Raw genomic sequence first — 16,389 nt, 5'->3', positions numbered from 1 at the left:
GCTGTTTAAAATCAGTATTTATTGCTAGAAAATTACTTCGAACCCCCAAACATTTTATATATTTTTTTTGCACAGACCCTAGAGATTAAAATTGCGTTCGTTGCAATATTTTATATCCTATTGTATTTGCGCAGCGGTCTTAAAACTCAAATTTTGGAAAAAACACTTTAATTTAAAAAACAGTAAAGTTTGCCCATTTTCTTTCTATAATGTGAAAGAATGTTGCGCCGAATACCACGCTCATGGAATGGCGACAAACCCTGGTACCTAAAAATCTCCATAGGTGACATTTTAAACATTTCTACAAGTTACCAGTTTAGAGTGACAGAGGAGGTCTAGGGCTAGAATTATTACTCTCGCTCTAATGATCGCGGTGATACCTCGTGTGATTTGAACAGTTTACATATGTGGGCGCGACTTGCGTATGCGTTCGGTTCTGCTCGCGAGCTCAGGGGGACAGCGCACTTTAAATTTTTTTTTTCTCTCTCTTTCCTTTTATTATTTTATTTTTACACAGTCCCTTTAAAAACAAATTTGATCATTTTTATTCCTATCACCAGGCATGTAAAAATCCCTTGTATTAGAAATAGGCAGGACAGAGTCTCTTCATTGTGAGATCTGGTGTCAAAAAGACCTCAGGATCTCACATCTACACTAAAAAGCCAAAAATAAGTAATCTTTTTTTCACCATGGAAAAAAAATGGGCCATTTAAAGCCGTTGGGAGGAAGCGACGTATGACTTTGCTCCAGTCCTGCAAGGCCATAGAGTCAAGTTAAAACAAAAAAAAAGGGGGAGGGGGGGGTTTATGGCACCTATCTCAAAGTAGCGATGTAAATATGCGGTGGGCGGTCCGTAAGTGGTCAACCACTGTCAAAGGCGGGTGTCAAGAACAGAATTCCAGCCGTAGGGCAGCTTGTAGTTACCTGCTGCATAGCAACTTGTGGTTGGGTGTTAAGGTGCTGCTGTGGATTGCGCACACCAGCAGCATACTTGTACTGAGGAACAGTACGAACTGTCGAAGTTGCAGCTGCAGCAGCCGCGGCAGTTGCAGGACGAGGACCCATTGTCTGTGTTGACGTGTTCGCTGGGGGAACAAAACACACAAAAAAAAGGCAAAGTTAAATTTCTGTATTTCCTAGTCACTGAAATGTGGGCCTTTACAGTTTACAATGAGTGCAGTTTACTGGAGATTATAGTTCTACACATACCCCCTAAACCAGGGCTTGACAAATTTGCCTGAAATCTAGGAGCCAGCTAAAAAAGTTAGGAGCCAGTTTTTTTTTTTTTTTAAACTAACAACCAAGCTTTATTTAATAAAAAACTGATACTAAATTTACACATAAATACGACTAGAACCCCACTCTCCTATATAGCGCAATTGTCTGTCTCTTTCCATCCGATGCCATCTGATCGGATCCACGGGATGGATAGAAAATAGAACCACCATCCGTCTGTTTTTGGCGGGCAGGGTCAGATGGCGGCAGATTACCGCTCCATAGAGGAGACTGAACGGTCCGATCAGGTCTGCCTGAAAAACTGACAGGCGGACCTGATCAGACAGCCCGTGTGAAAGGGGCCTTCGGCTGTGGCACGGCGATGAGGAAAAAAAAAAAAAAGATATATATATATTTATATATATATTTTTTTTTTTTAAATAAGAATTGAAGAAAAAAAAAGAAAACATTTTTTTTTTTTTTTAGTAATTAAAAAAAAAAAAAGAAAAAATTATTATTTTTTTTACATTTAAAAAATAAATTAATAATAATAACCACACTCCCTGTCCACTTACCTTTAAGCAAAGGTAACTGGACAGAGAGATGAAGCCTTAACCACTTGCCGACCGCCGCACGACTATCTACGTGGGCGGTCAGCCCCTCACAGGCAAAGTGACGTAGGTCTACGTCGCTCGCCTGTGAGGGTTTAGGGAGCGAGCGCGCGCCGCCGGAGGCGCGCTCCCGCTCCCGCGTGGTCACGGACCCCCCCGCGCGCGTGACCGGCGGACCCGATCGCCGCCGGCCACTCTGCGATCGGCGGGGGAGAGGGAGATAGTCAGGCAGCTTGTGTAAACAAGCTGCCTGTCATTCTCCTCTCTGTATGAGAGCTGATCACATGGATCTACTATGTAGATCCATTGATCACTCTGCATACAGTTGAAGCCACAGCCAATCACAGTTAGAATCACGCCCCTAGGGACACACACAGCCCCTCCCTCTCAAATAAAGTTAACCCCTTCACTACCAGTGCATTTTTACAGTAACAGTGCATATGTATAGCACTGATTACTGTAGAAATGTCACTGGTAACCCCAAAAGTGTCAAAAATGTCAGTCAAGGGTCCGATCTGTCCGCCGCAATGTCGCAGTACCGCAAAAAAAATCGCAGATCGCCGCCATTACGCGTTAAAAAAAAAAACAACAAAAATGACAAAAATCTTTCCCTTTGTTAGTAAACGCAATAACTTTTGCGCAAACCAATCAAAATACGCTTTTTGCGATTTTTTTTACCAAACATAGGTAGCATAAAACAAATTGGCCGAAAATATTAAAAAATTTTGATTTTTACATTTTTTTTTGGGGGAATTTCATATAAAAAAAAGGGAAAAATATTGCTATTTTTGCAAAATTTACGCTCTTTTTTTGTTTATAGCGCGTGATCAAAAAATCGCACAGGTGATCAAATACCACCAAAAGAAAGCTCTGTTTGTGGGAAAAAAAGGACGCCAAATTCGTTTCGGTACAGCGTCGCACGACCGCGCAATTGTCCGTTAAAGTCACGCAGTGCCGAATCGCAAAATGCCCTCTGGTCGTTTAGCAGCCAAATCCTCCGGGGCTTAAGTGGTTAAAAAACTTCCCTCTCTTCTCCTCTTTGGAAGGAGAAGAAAAGGCATTGAGAACATGCATTACTCCCGGCCATCACAAGAGGGCGCCAGTTCCCCTAGCTTCTCATCTCACAGAAGAAGGCCGAAAAGCCGGGGACTAAATTTCTGGACGGCGTGGAAGTCCGTGAACTCGAAGAGGAGGTGGGGGGCGCAAAAGGGACAGGACAGCTCAAGCAGGGCACCCCAGGCGCCAGGTCGCTAATTCTAGTCGCAAATGCGACCTGGCGCCCGGGATTTGTCGAGGCCTGCCCTAAACTATCTGGTAAGGAATGCATATCCAATTTGTTGAACAGCATTGCACTCATTTGCCCAAAAGACATGCAGTTTTACACATTTAGTACATAAAGCACACCATTTTGGGAGTCTACAATTAGTGCACAGTAAAGGCCCATTACAGCGCGAGTTAGAGGACCTAAAAGATAAACTTGGACAGAGAAATTATAGTTATTTTTAATGCACAAATAACTCATTGCAGTCTTTGGCAAAGGTTTTGGTTACACGTGCCACCCTCTGAAGCATGATCCACTGTGGATAACTTTTCAGAAGGCATTGAACAGGTGGGGAGGCATTATGTTGCTTCCTCACCACCTGTTTTAACCTCTAAAAACCCACACCACCACAAGTGTTGCCCCACCCAGCTGAATGATGATGTTTGGTTGGCAGTACTACCTGTGTGTACCTCCCTGCCCACCCCAACCGCAGGTGTAAACAAGGCCCTTAAAGAGAAAACCGTGCATTGTAGCAAACTGTAGCAGGACCACAGAGGGAAAGTTTGTGACCTTTAATCTCCCTGCCCAGTAGCACATTTTCCTATTTGCTACAGTCTCCCCCCCCCCCCCCATATCCCTTCATACATATTACTAAATACAGTTTTTAAAATAGAATATAGAACCTTACATTGAAAAAAAAAAAAAGTTATAGGTGCTAACATTTTAAAAAACAGTGTTATAATTGCTTGTCCTGGTGCCCGAGTCTTCCGCATAACCTAGTCTCCAGGCACAACCTCCACATCTAACATTTCTAGATGTTGCATTCCAGCATTCCTCACCCTGCACCATGGGGTCTACCCACTTGCCTCTATGTCAATACTGTTTAATGTAGTGAAGGAGTGCTCAGCAAAGTGTCAGATGTGAAGGTTTGTCCAGAGTCTGCAATGGAGCAAACTGGGGATAGGGACAGGAAAGTATAACACTTTTGTTGCTTGTGTTTTTTTTTTTTTAAATGCAACAGAGCTGTCCCTGTATACATGGGGCAGTCACAAACATGCTTCCAACTTACCAACACGCTGAGCTGAAACAACGCGTGGGACAGAAGAGGTTGGTCTCATTGTGCTGAAGGTCGGTGGACGTGGAGCAGCAGGGCGGATGGCTCCTGGCATGTTTTGGAATGCTGCAAAAACACAAGTGGATTTTTTTCAAAACAAGTGTGCCAATTACAACTTTTATAACCAAGGGCAAAGCTTGTAAGGTCCTTCAGCTGTAACTGAAAAAGCAACCCAGTTGTGCAGGTATGATTGGACCAACCCATGTACTTGTTACATCAGAATATTTCTATTACTGCCAAAGAAAAAGGGGGCGATTCTGATTAGAGGATAAGTTCACTTAAAAATAAATAAATCTTTGCCGGTGTAAAAAAAAAAAAAAACGACATTGGATTTTTGACTTACTGTAAAACCAATTTCTCAGATTTTCATAACTCCTGATATTCTTAACCATTAGGTTATACTGCCCCCTACAGGAATAGGACACTAGGCAGAAAAAAAAAGTCTGGCTACGCCTATGGGCAGTCCCAGGGAATATACTCCCTCTCTGCTATAGGTACTCCGTTTTGTTACAGTGTCAGAAAATACAAAACCTTGCAGAGGTGGGTGCTGTGTGTCAATTAACAGAGTCAGACCCAGATAGTCTGGTTTTCGCGGAAGGAACCAAGGCAGACTTCTGAAAACAAAATCCCGCCCAACTTCCTCAGGGTTTCTTTATTGAGATCTCATGGTTTTCCACCAGCACAGTAGTAGACTGAAGAAGTTCCTCCAAGTAGCCCAGGACCGCGATCCCCTGCAAACCTAATAATGCTAGCCCCGGGGCCAACACTTTCGTGAAGACCCGAGGCGAGACCAAAGGGTAACGCCACAAACTGATAATGCTCCTCTCCCACGGCAAAATGGAGGAAGCGCTGGTGACCCGACATATTGGAATGTGAAGGCAAGCGTAGATGTTAATGGAGGCAAGAATATCCCCCTGATACAGGGAAGCCACCACCATGCAAACAGACTCCATTTTGAACTTCTGCAACTGTACAAGTAGTTCAGCACCTTCAGGTCCAGGATTGAACGCACCTTGCCTTCCTTTTTGGGAACTGTAAACAGGTTTGAGTCAAACTCCTGAAAACATTCCTAAGTCGGAACAGGAACAATTACCCCTTGAAGTAAAAGGTCTTGCACCGCCCCGAAGAGAGCCTGTAAGCGAACTGGGGACAGTCGCACGTTGGAAGGAAAGAACCTTTCTGGAGGGTAAGAACAACCTGTCTTGTAGCCAGACCGTATGACTTCATGGCCTCACGTGTCTAATTCCGGGGAAGTCCACGGGTCCAGGAACCAGCAAAGAGATACCCCAGATACAGGTGAGGGCTCACCTACAAGCTGAAGGGGCCTTGTCATCGGGTCTGGAGAAGCCCGCTCTTGACTTACCAGACCAAGGTCGCTTGGATCCTCAACTCCAGTCCTCGGGGCCCACTAACAGGCCAGATTTTAAGTATTACCTTGGGGAGATGCAGTCTAGAATATTACAATCACTGAGCAGCAAATGAGATCACCTGTGATGTAATTTAGTTATCTTGCAAACCTGGCCTGTTAGTGGGCCCTGAGGACCGGAGTTGAGGACAATTGCTCTAGAGGAGGCCCTGAAGGGCTTCGATCCCTTGTCAGTCTACCCGGCGGCGAAAAAAAAAAAAAAAATACGTATGAGCCGAGGAGGGGGGCCACATCTACGACGAGGATACTTGCCCTGAACCCTTCTTTCACAGGCTCTCTTCTCTCGCCCCCGGGAGACCTCTGTCATCCAGGGGGATCTCCTTAAATGGAAAGATCAGTCAAGGCCTTTTTAGAAATCTGGTCCGCAGACCAGAATTTGAGACAAAAGACACGCCGAAGGACCACTGTCGAAAAAGCAGAGCCACTAGGAGCTGCTTCCATAGAGGCATCACAGATAAAACTGCAGCCCCTGGACAAGCTGGTCTGCCAGCTCAGCAAAGGCAGGGGGGGAGCTGTTCTCCTTCCAGGTCAAGGCGTAACAGCTTAGCCCACTCGGTCAGTCTGGGACACCACAATTCTGTCAAAATAGGAGGGGGAAAGGTTACATCTTTGCCGCTCTGGATGGGGGCACCTGCGCCTCTGTCGCAGCTGCATCCTCCATCTTTAATGTCTCACGCACAGATACAATCAGTGCGTCCCCCAGCGCCTTTTAGTGTGCAGTTGCAGAAGTGGAGGAATCCTCCTCGCTGTCTGAGGATGCAGGGAGTGTGGTCGCAGACCCATGCAGGGTGATCCACGGCAGCCAAACCATATTCAGGATCTGAGGGGACAGATAAGGCAGAGGGAAGGCTTTAGCCCATCGCCCAAAAGCCAACTCCACCCAGGAAACAAAGGACACCAGGACCGCAGTCAGTGCATCTATGGGGGGGTTGGGACCCGGAGGGCCCCACAGCCTCAGAGGGGATCAGGAGGAGAGATGTCTGTGCTCAAAAAGACTACATGAGTCACAAGGAGAACCCCACAAAAAAGTAACACTAAGGGAAAACCCCCACCGCTGACAGCCAACTCAGTTGCCAGTCACAGAGTCCCAATCCTCAGCAAAGGAGGACCACCAGACTCGCCACCCTGCAGAAACCAGGCACCGCAGCCACCAGGAGAATCTGCACTGAACGTACAGCGATCAGGAAAAGAATCCGGGAGTCAGCACCTGGGGATGAGGAGAGGCTCCAGCCACCTAAATCGCCACCCATAGGGCTCCACTGTCATGGCCGCAGCTGTTTTCTATGGCAAACCAGCGCAAAATGGCCTCCGTACTACACAAACATGGCCACCGTGCACTGCAGCACAAAGGCTACAAGAAAATTGTGGCCCCACAATGCTCCCAGGAGGGAGCCCTAGGCCTCAGGACAGGCACAGGCAGGACAGGGGGCCCTGGCAGGAGCCCCCACCAGGTACAACTCCACTTCCCCCCCACGCACAGCCCACCGTCTGGTTGTTGGCGGCACACCACCCCCCCCCCTCCAGCATAGCGCCCTGCCCCCACCCCGGGATGTGTACCAGACCTCCAGCATTAGTGTGTGTGTGTGTGGGAGTGCTTAACGGGAAGGAGGAGAAACCGGGGTTCGACCATCCCATGGAGGGACACATCTACTCCAAAACCCTCCAGGATGAGGGGGGAAAGCTACTCACCATACCAGGGACCATGCAGGTACCGCTCCAGACAGAACCCCTCGTTATCGAAATAAGGGTGGCCGTCAGCCAGGAGGGCCGCTGCAACTCAGGCTGAGACCCGGTCGTATGCGACTTCATGATGTGTTTAACTCTCAGGCCAACCCCCGTTCGGTGGGGCTATGTCGCAACCGAACTAGCGGAGCTGAGGTCAGCACGCGCTGGACAGACTGAGGTGACCACTGGATCTAGATTATGCAGCCCGTCACCCAGTCCAGCAATTGATTGTAGATCTTACAAGAAAAAAAAAAAAAAATGGAAAAGAAAAAATTTTGCTAGGGCCAGAGATCCCGGTATGGAGGCAGACGGGACATGTAGTTAATTCATTCACAGAACTATGAAGTAGATGCAGGCAGAGCCATGCACAGCCAGGTTGTTTTCAAATTGTGACAGCAGGGACAGGGACAGGGTTCCCCACCCGCTGTCATGGGAAACAGGGAATTGGGGAGGATGGTAAACAGGTTACCAGTTACACCCTAAAAATAGATTAACATGTTTAAAAAACGGAACTTCTTTTAATGATAGTTTCCCTGCAAGTAGAATCAGCAGCCGTCATGATCTGTCAAAGTATCGTCAACTGATCTGGCTGTATCATACTTGCGTATTGACTGCAAAAAAAAAAAATTCAGAACGAACTATGAATTTCAGCCATAGGGAAACCAATAGAAGATTAATCCTTGAACACAATTGATTTAATGCAATAGCCATGATAGCTAAAAAAAAAAAAAAAAAGCCAAACAGATCAACCATATTGTAGAAAGACTAACTTGAACATGCTTGCCTTGAACTTTTAGATATCAACATAGTTATGGTTTGACTTACGGTGTGGTCTAGCACCTTGTGCAGTCCAGCGAGGGTTTGGTCTGAGCTGTGCAATCTGTCCAGCTGGATAATATGCAGCACGGTTTTGAGCCTGCAAGAAAAAGCCTTTAGCATCCAATTGAACTGCTTTATGCTGACTGTGCAAGTCTTAAGTGCATGAATACATACCGGTGGAAGAGCAGCCATGAAATAACTGGATGGTGGTGGCTGGTAAGGATTGATGACCGGGTTAGGTACAGCCCTGACACTTGCCATCCTCTGCATGTACTGATTAGTCAGATGTGCTTGACGCTCCTCTTTACGCTGAGCCAGAGCTACATACAGGGGTTTTGTTGCCACGATTCTGCCATTCATTTCAGTTACAGCTTTGGTTGCTTCTTCAGGGGAGGAGAAACATACAAAGCCAAAGCCCTTGCTGCGTCCTCCTTCCATCATGACCTGAAGGATGAAAGGATTTTATTTTATTTTTAAACTAAAAGATACATTCTATGAAATCTATACAGGATCCAAAAAAAAGGGGAACACTCACCTTAGCACTTGTGATGGTGCCAAAGGGTGAAAACTCTTTGCGAAGTCGCTCGTCATCAATCCCATCATCCAGATTTTTTACATAAAGGTTAACACCCTAAAACAGACAGAAACATTAAAGCTTCATCTACTTAAATGTAATTTAAAACATTTATGGGGCATGCCTACTTTATTATACAGCCTGCGTCGTGCTTCATTGATAAATGAAGTTGGCAACAGATTTGTTTTATCACAGGCCAACAAGTCTCTGAAATGACCATGCTATGCATTCAGTTAACCAATAAACCTCAAAACCTGTAGATGTCCTGATTAAAATTTGAAGACTGCAAATCACAAAATATGCAAATCTTTACTAGTACCTATATACTGCATTTAGACACTTCCTTTCAAGACTAATTTCAGAAATGCTTGACGTTTTTGATATAGTGACAAGGCAGAATTGTTATTGTCATCTCTTGACCTATTGTGAGAAATTGGCCTCACTTTCTATCCGATGACTGCCTAGCACAAACAGGACAGTATCGACATGGACTCAAACAAAAACAAGACAGATTCTAACCAGTGCCAACTATTGGGTGGAGTGAAGATTTAGAAACAAGCCCCTAACCTGGTATCTGGTGATACGGTCCTGCTTCATTTGCTCAAATTTGCGTTTAAGCTCTGTCTGCCGCTCAACTTTCTTCTGGGCACGACCCACATAGATGGCTTTACCATTCATGTCCTTCCCATTCATGTCATCAACAGCCTGAAAAAGGGGGGGAAAAAAAGAACAGTCAGACTTCCCATTGTAACATTTAAGCTTCTGGTCTGTAAATATCGGAGTGTTTTTATATCAATTGGTGCAAGAAAACTATCTGATCAGAAATTTAGATCTATCCTAGGTCATCTGGACCTCAAAGTTCCTATCAAGGACTAAAATGTAGCCTTTATATTGTGGTGATGTGGGAGTGGATTAATAGAGGAGCAGAAGACACTGGGCAGGGCTGATACCAGTCAACAAATATAATCTGTGATGTCAGCTCATAACAGGTCTTATGGGAGGAGGGAGTTATGGACACAAGGAATGTGCAGGGCCTTTAAAGTTTAAAAAAAATTGGGGTGGGGGGGCATGTTTTGCAGAGATATGCTGCAAAGATTTTTATTTTGACAATTTAAAGCAAACCACGCAGCCATTGTAAACATTCCATGATTAAAGAAACCCTGAGCAGACGCCACAGTGCCTATCTTCATAAACTAGAAAACCCTATTCCTTAGGACATTGTGTGACGGCATAACCCGAACATTTATAACCGAGATAACAATTTGCCTCATTTACCAACTATGTTTAGCTAGAGCATTTAGTGGTAGAGGGTTACGTTTAAGGCTGCATTCACATGTCAGCGTATGGATCGCGGGCAGAATCGCCGCGATTCCGCCGGGGATCCGGAGATCATTGCAAATCGCGGGGCGCCTGTGCGTTGCCCGTGATTTGCAATAACACCCCAAACGCTGAGCGATGTTGCCGCGATTTCCACCTGCCGAATCACGGTAACATCGCGCAAAAAAACAATCGCGGGACGCATTACGCCCAAAAAAGTACAAGAGCTTCTTTGGAGCGTATTGCGTCCGGCGATTTTTTTTTTGCGCGATGTTACAGCGATTCGGCAGGCGGAAATTGAAGCAACATCGCTCAGCGTTTGGGGTGCTATTGCAAATCACGGGCAACACACAGGCGTCCCGCAAATTTGCAATGATCTCCGGATCGCGGGGCGGGATCGCGGCGATTCTGCCCGCGATCCATACGCTGACATGTGAATGCAGCCTAAAGGAAACATGTCAGGGAAGACTGTTAAGTCATTGTAGAAGTACAAGAGATTGAAGACCATCTGAATAGTGTAGCTCCAAATATACGTCATTTTCATTCTCTACTTCAAAACATGAAGGCTGCCTTTGCAGAGATCCCGATGTACAGGTTGCCTGATGGCCATGTCCAAACCAAATGAGTTCTGACTTATCCGCATATTTGTTTTTGATAAATGAATAGGTACCAAGACCAATGTATCCGAACAGGCAGTTAGAATTTTCAGATGCAAGTCATACATGTTTTTTCAGGAACGGCCTAAGTGAACCTATGGCCAGGCTATAGACATTGAATATTCATAGTCCACAAGCAGTAATACAGAAAAGTTTGTCTGCAGCTCTTGTTCGCACTGCTTCTCTCTCAGTACCAATTTGGCAGCATACTAATGTAAACAGAGCAGGAGCACTGCTCAGAATAAAAGTTACATTTATAGGGTAATTTCGAATACTAAAGCTCCAAAGGCAAAGTAGGGAACTTTAGTCACCATCAGGAAGCTGAAGACTAGCATACTTCTATAAGTTTTCAGGAAGAAAAAAAAAATTTCACTTTTACTGTGTACCTTTAGGTTGCCCATAAAAATGTAAGCAGAAATTAAGCATCTGTATTCGAACCATTCCACTTAAAGCAGAATTCAACTTACCTTTTTCTCCCATAAGCAGCCTGTCTGTACACTTGCTATTGTCTCCTGTACACTTTCGTTTCAGCATTACTTGAGAAAGAAGGAACCACCCTGAGAACCGCCCACAACAGAGGCCCTGCTTTTCCAAGCTCCCAACAGCCTACACCCTCTGCCAATTTCTTGTGCACGTTACATTGGTTGGGGAGTTTTTGTTCTTGTATTTTTAATTCGCAGGTGGGCTTTACCTTAGAGCAGGGGTCTCCAAACTATGGCCCTCCAGTAGTTCAGGAACTACAATTCCCATCATGCGTAGTCATGTCTGTGAATGTCAATTTTCACAATGCCTTATGGGACGTGTAGTTCCGCAACAGCTGGAGGGCCATAGTTTGGAGATCCCTGCCTTAGAGGATGGACTGAAATAAACAGTCCGTCTGGAAAGGCCCACACAGCTGTATTCAAGATATAATAGCAGTGCATAGATGCTACTACAGTAGCTGATCGCTGCTACAAGTTGCAATCTTTCATCCAGGTACATTATTTTATTTACTGCTTGACTCAATACTGAGCTACATATTCAGTTCCTGATGACCACTGAACTGTGCAATCCATCGCCACACCACTAAACTTTGAGATCCATCCCCCTGCTGACCAACAGTAACCCTGCTTGCATAGGGAATCTCTGCCTTTCATATGCATGAAGCATTAAAAATATACTGGAATTATCACTTTGCATAATGCTTTATAAGTGTGTGCGTCTGTATGCAACCTCCTCTGCTACATACACTTAATCTAAAGTATAGTGGCTGGACCAGGGATACTCAAACCGTGGCTTGTAGAGCTCTCTGATGTGGCCAGCAACCTAAAACCAGAAGTGCATGCCCATTGCTCCAGGATGGTGGATCGGCAAGTCCAGATTGCGATCAAGAGGTTGCCGATATACCATCCCAGAGCATCAGAGTGCATGGAGCTGGTGCAGGCAGCGAGAGCAGGAGCCATATAAGCCAATGCTTTGTCTGTAGCACCGGCCTATTGTCCAGCCAGAGTGACACCAAGTGAACTTTGTCTAGGACCTTTCTAGCAGCCTGAAAAGCAATGCCAGCAGAAGCAGGAAGATGAAAAGGTCAGCATTAATCACATACACTGCACTTTTGCAATGGGCATAATAGCAAAAAAAAAAAATAAGTCAGACTGCTTTCCCACTGATCTGCAGATAAAGCACACCTGCAGCTTTCATTTGCTTGAGCTGCACTGAACCATAGACTTCTATTAAATCCTGCGGGTTTTCAGTACTTAATGAAGGTGCACCAAAAATCCTGAGCGCTTTCAGAAAGTGCGCCACACCCCGCAATATATAATAGAAGTCTATAGCAAAACGCAACTAACCCAGAAGAAGGCAGCATAATGCAGTGTTCCTCACCCGCTGTGCAGGTAAATTGCAGCACATCAGTGTAAGAATAAGGGCTTGTTTACATTTGCCATTTGGGGGGGGCTTAAAACCCCATCATTCATTATGACCTGGAACCGTTTCCAAATCACTTAGGCGGCCCTTGTTCTTCAGAAGGTTAAGCACCCCTGGGCTAAACAACCAGAGGATGTCACATGAGCAAAGTGAGGGGCATCCTATGCTCCCCTTGCAACACCTGGGCAGCTGTAGACAACCCCACCCACCCATCAAACCCAACATCAGCTCATTGAATAGGCATGCTCTCGGGAGACCCAGGTATGCAGTGGCGTATGGACTTTCTGAAAGCCCAACACAAACAGGCTTCAGAAGAACACATGAACTGCCAAAGTCAATGATTACAGTAAGGCTGCAAAAGGTCAGGTTTTATGAGGAAAGGCTTATGCTGTACTAATTTTATTGATTTATGATCAGGAAAAGGAATGAGTTTATACGAGACATTAAACTTCATTTTAATACACTGCTTACATCAAACCGCTACTAAATGTCTCAATTTACCTTCTGAGCATCCTCATGCCGCTCGAAACTGACAAATCCAAATCCTTTGGACTTCCCACTATCGTCAGTCATGACTTTGACACTAAGTGCAGGTCCTGAAATAAAAGTAACAGAAAGCATAGTCATATTTTGGAATGTTACTGTCTGGTGCTTCAAAGACAGTAGGATTTTAAATATATTTACCCACTCCAGAAGTTAAAGTGGAGTTCCACCCAAAAGGGGAAGCTCCGCTTGTTTTATTCCCCCCACTCCGTTGCCACATTTGGCACCTTTTTAGGGGACCTTTTCGGGGTGCGGACCCTCGGAAGTTCGGCCCCTCCCCTCATCCCCCGCGTCATTCAAAGAACAACGTGCTTTGCGCATGTGCAGTAGGGAAACAGCTTTGAAGCCCCAAGGCTTCACTGAGATTTCCCTTGCAAGAAATGGCGGTGCCTGCGTCCAAGAGCAGATTAAAAAAAAAAAAATCTGGGGTGCCGACATCCCAGGATCCCTGGACAGGTAAGTGTCCTATATTAAAAGTCATTTTGGTGGAGTTGGTGGGGGGGTTCGCGGAGTTCCGCTTTAAGTGAACTGGGGACATTAAGGTGCAAACTTACCATATTTGCCAAACATTTCTTTGAGGCGTTCATCATCCATGTCTTCACCGAAGTTCTTGATATAGACGTTAGTAAATTCCTTGGCTCTAGCCCCAAGTTCAGCTTCTCTTTCTTTGCGGGATTTAAATCGACCAACAAACCTGAAGAAAAAATGTAAAACCTTTACCCCACTTTTGCCAATCTAAAATGCCAATCGATACACTTAAAGAGAACCTGTAAATTTTGACATTCCTCCTGGGACTATTAACCTTCCCTCTTTTTTCATATGCTGCTTGAAACCTGCAAGTTTTTCTACCAAGGTTCTAGCACTGGACTTTAAAGGTGTTGGTGTGGCAGAAGGACCGTGGACTTTAAAAAAAGCTGAAAGTGGTCAAGGTCAATATACTGACGGAAGCTAAACACAAATTAGAATCAGGTGAACACAAACTGAATCGGACTTGCTTCTGAGTCTAATATCAATGTACAAGATACTTGAAAACGCAAACGGATGGTCATGTCACCTTAAAGATGACTCATTGATCTGTTATTCTTAGGAAAGCTTAATGGACATAGGTTCTAGTTCTACGCTAGGCAATATTTCCTTCTGGTTTCTTAGACAAGCCAAACATGCATTAAAATATCCTGCAGCATGAAGTTAAAAAAAATTGCTAGAACTTAATACATACACTTTACGGTCATTCAAAAGCATGCCATTCATTTTATCGATGGCCCTTTCAGCAGCTTCCTGGGTCTCAAAGTGGACAAATCCATAACCCTTTGATCCATTTTCATCACAGACCACCTGTTAAAGACAGATACATAGTAAATGCCATCTATCACATAGAGTTCAACTATTGCAGAGCTACAAAGTCGCTAACCTTGCAAGACAAGATGTTTCCAAAGGCAGAAAAGGTGTCATATAAAGCCTTATTGTCAATAGACTTGTCGAGGTTCTTGATAAAGATGTTTCCGACGCCACTTTTGCGCAGAGATGGATCACGTTGGGACCACATGATGCGTACTGGTTTGCCTTTGATGACATCAAAGTTCATTGTGTCCAGAGCACGCTCGGCTGAAGAAAAAAGTAAATCAATTAACATGGATTTTAGTCAAACACCTGAAAGTCATTTTGTTAACATTCACTATCCAATTACACTGGTACTGCACTGTTGTAAGTTGCTAAGGATACAAGATGCTTGGATGGGGAGGGCGGGGCACATGCATGGAAATATTGTTTCAGGCTCTGAGATTGATCTACATATATAGTACAGGTGTAAAACCCAAAATATTTTAGTAGACAGTATGTGATAGAGAGGGGTCAGGACAAAATATACAAGATATTAGGCAATGTTTATGTGGCAAGATGTGCCTATTAGGTTACATGTAGGTTTAATGTGACCTTAAAAGTAGAATAGTAAAAGAAATGACACAAAGGCCATCAGCTGTTACGTAAAGGAATAGTCATTTGCATCATGCAGTTGACGTCAGCTGAACTAAAGCGGATGCAGACCAGGTTTAAATTCCATAGCTGTTGCACAACTGGGAAACACTTCTTCCTGATTGAAAACACAAATTGGGAATGCAGAACCAAAATGAACACTCATAAGAATGACATTTCGCACTTAATGTATTCTGTGCTAGACACCAGCACCCAAATACTTAGGCCAGCCAGCCATCTATCGCTTGCTATCCGATCACCTATAACAGCAGATTTGTGGATGCTAACAGACTTCTGTCAAGTGAGATTAGTACAGAATGCATGCAACATGATGGATAGGGAAGTTTCAACGGCAACTTACCATCAGCTGGCTGTTGAAAGTTGACGTAAGCATAGCCAAGAGAGCGACGTGTAATCATATCTCTGCAAACTCTAATGGACAAAATTGGCCCAGCAGGACTGAACTTCTCATAAAGCATGGCTTCTGTAACATCAGGGTGGAGATCCCCAACGTACAGGGATGCCATAGGGTAGCTTGGAGCACCTGGATTCATGATGACTGCTTATTTGTACACAACTGAAAAAAAAACAAAAAAAAAAAATTAAAAACACATTATTGCAGTAAAACATATATAGGGTTAACATATCAACTGGGCTAACTGGCAGCCTGCAACAGGATATGATTAATACAAAGTCACATGAGCAATAGCTAACAAGTCACAACACATGTGGAGGAAACTTGTACAGAACTATGGTTGAAACCTAGAATAGTTTAGAAAAGCTTACAGGTTCACCTATATATGGCAAAGTAAGGAAATAAATAGGAACGTTCAGGAATAAATGTCATGTTTGTCAGCCAAGTCACCTACATTTGAGTCAGAATTTCAATCTGTGGGCTACAAAGTAGGCAATATGTAAAAACCATCAGAATCTGCCTCCAAAGATATGAAAGAATACCTTCCCCACACTGCAATGTGAGTGGTTTAAACCAGGAGGCCAGAAAAGGCAGCAACTAAAAAAAGGCTTACCAAACCTAAGGACATAAGAATGTATCCACTAGTCTACTACATCACTTCGAGTCGGTTCACACTGAGGCGACACGACTCTACTACTTCGGGAGGCGACTTGTCAGTCCCGTGCACCGCGACTTTGGCGCGACTTGCATGGACTTCATATAATGGAAGTCTATGGAAGTCGCTCCGAGGTCGCCCCAAAGTAGTACAGGACCCTTTTTCTAAGTCGGAGCGACTTG

The 16,389-nt window shown here is 44.7% G+C and overlaps 1 protein-coding gene across 2 annotated transcripts in view; it reads right to left on the bottom strand.

The window, feature by feature from the left end:
* Nucleotides 1–15,711, bottom strand: part of PABPC1 (poly(A) binding protein cytoplasmic 1) — a 31,796-nt gene extending 16,085 nt beyond the window's left edge. The window contains exons 1-11 of one of the 2 annotated variants that reach the window (XM_082258439.1): nucleotides 15,499–15,711; nucleotides 14,578–14,771; nucleotides 14,386–14,501; nucleotides 13,721–13,860; nucleotides 13,125–13,219; nucleotides 9,313–9,450; nucleotides 8,707–8,802; nucleotides 8,346–8,615; nucleotides 8,178–8,268; nucleotides 4,157–4,267; nucleotides 925–1,085 (exon numbers count right to left, since the gene is read on the bottom strand). In XM_082258439.1, the coding sequence (XP_082114565.1) occupies nucleotides 925–1,085; nucleotides 4,157–4,267; nucleotides 8,178–8,268; nucleotides 8,346–8,615; nucleotides 8,707–8,802; nucleotides 9,313–9,450; nucleotides 13,125–13,219; nucleotides 13,721–13,860; nucleotides 14,386–14,501; nucleotides 14,578–14,771; nucleotides 15,499–15,691 (1,605 nt within the window). In that variant the 5' untranslated portion in view covers nucleotides 15,692–15,711. Of the gene's footprint in view, nucleotides 1–924; nucleotides 1,098–4,156; nucleotides 4,268–8,177; nucleotides 8,269–8,345; nucleotides 8,616–8,706; nucleotides 8,803–9,312; nucleotides 9,451–13,124; nucleotides 13,220–13,720; nucleotides 13,861–14,385; nucleotides 14,502–14,577; nucleotides 14,772–15,498 lie in introns of both variants that reach the window. The other variant, XM_082258438.1, reaches the window with a different exon arrangement.
* Between the last annotated feature and the right edge of the window lie 678 nt (nucleotides 15,712–16,389).

Source organism: Pelophylax lessonae, assembly GCF_965119305.1.
Source record: "Pelophylax lessonae genome assembly, chromosome: 5".
In the NCBI taxonomy this organism is placed as follows: domain Eukaryota; kingdom Metazoa; phylum Chordata; class Amphibia; order Anura; family Ranidae; genus Pelophylax; species Pelophylax lessonae.
The sequence above is the reverse complement of the archived record's forward strand: the minus strand, read 5'-3'. Positions and strand labels throughout refer to the sequence as shown.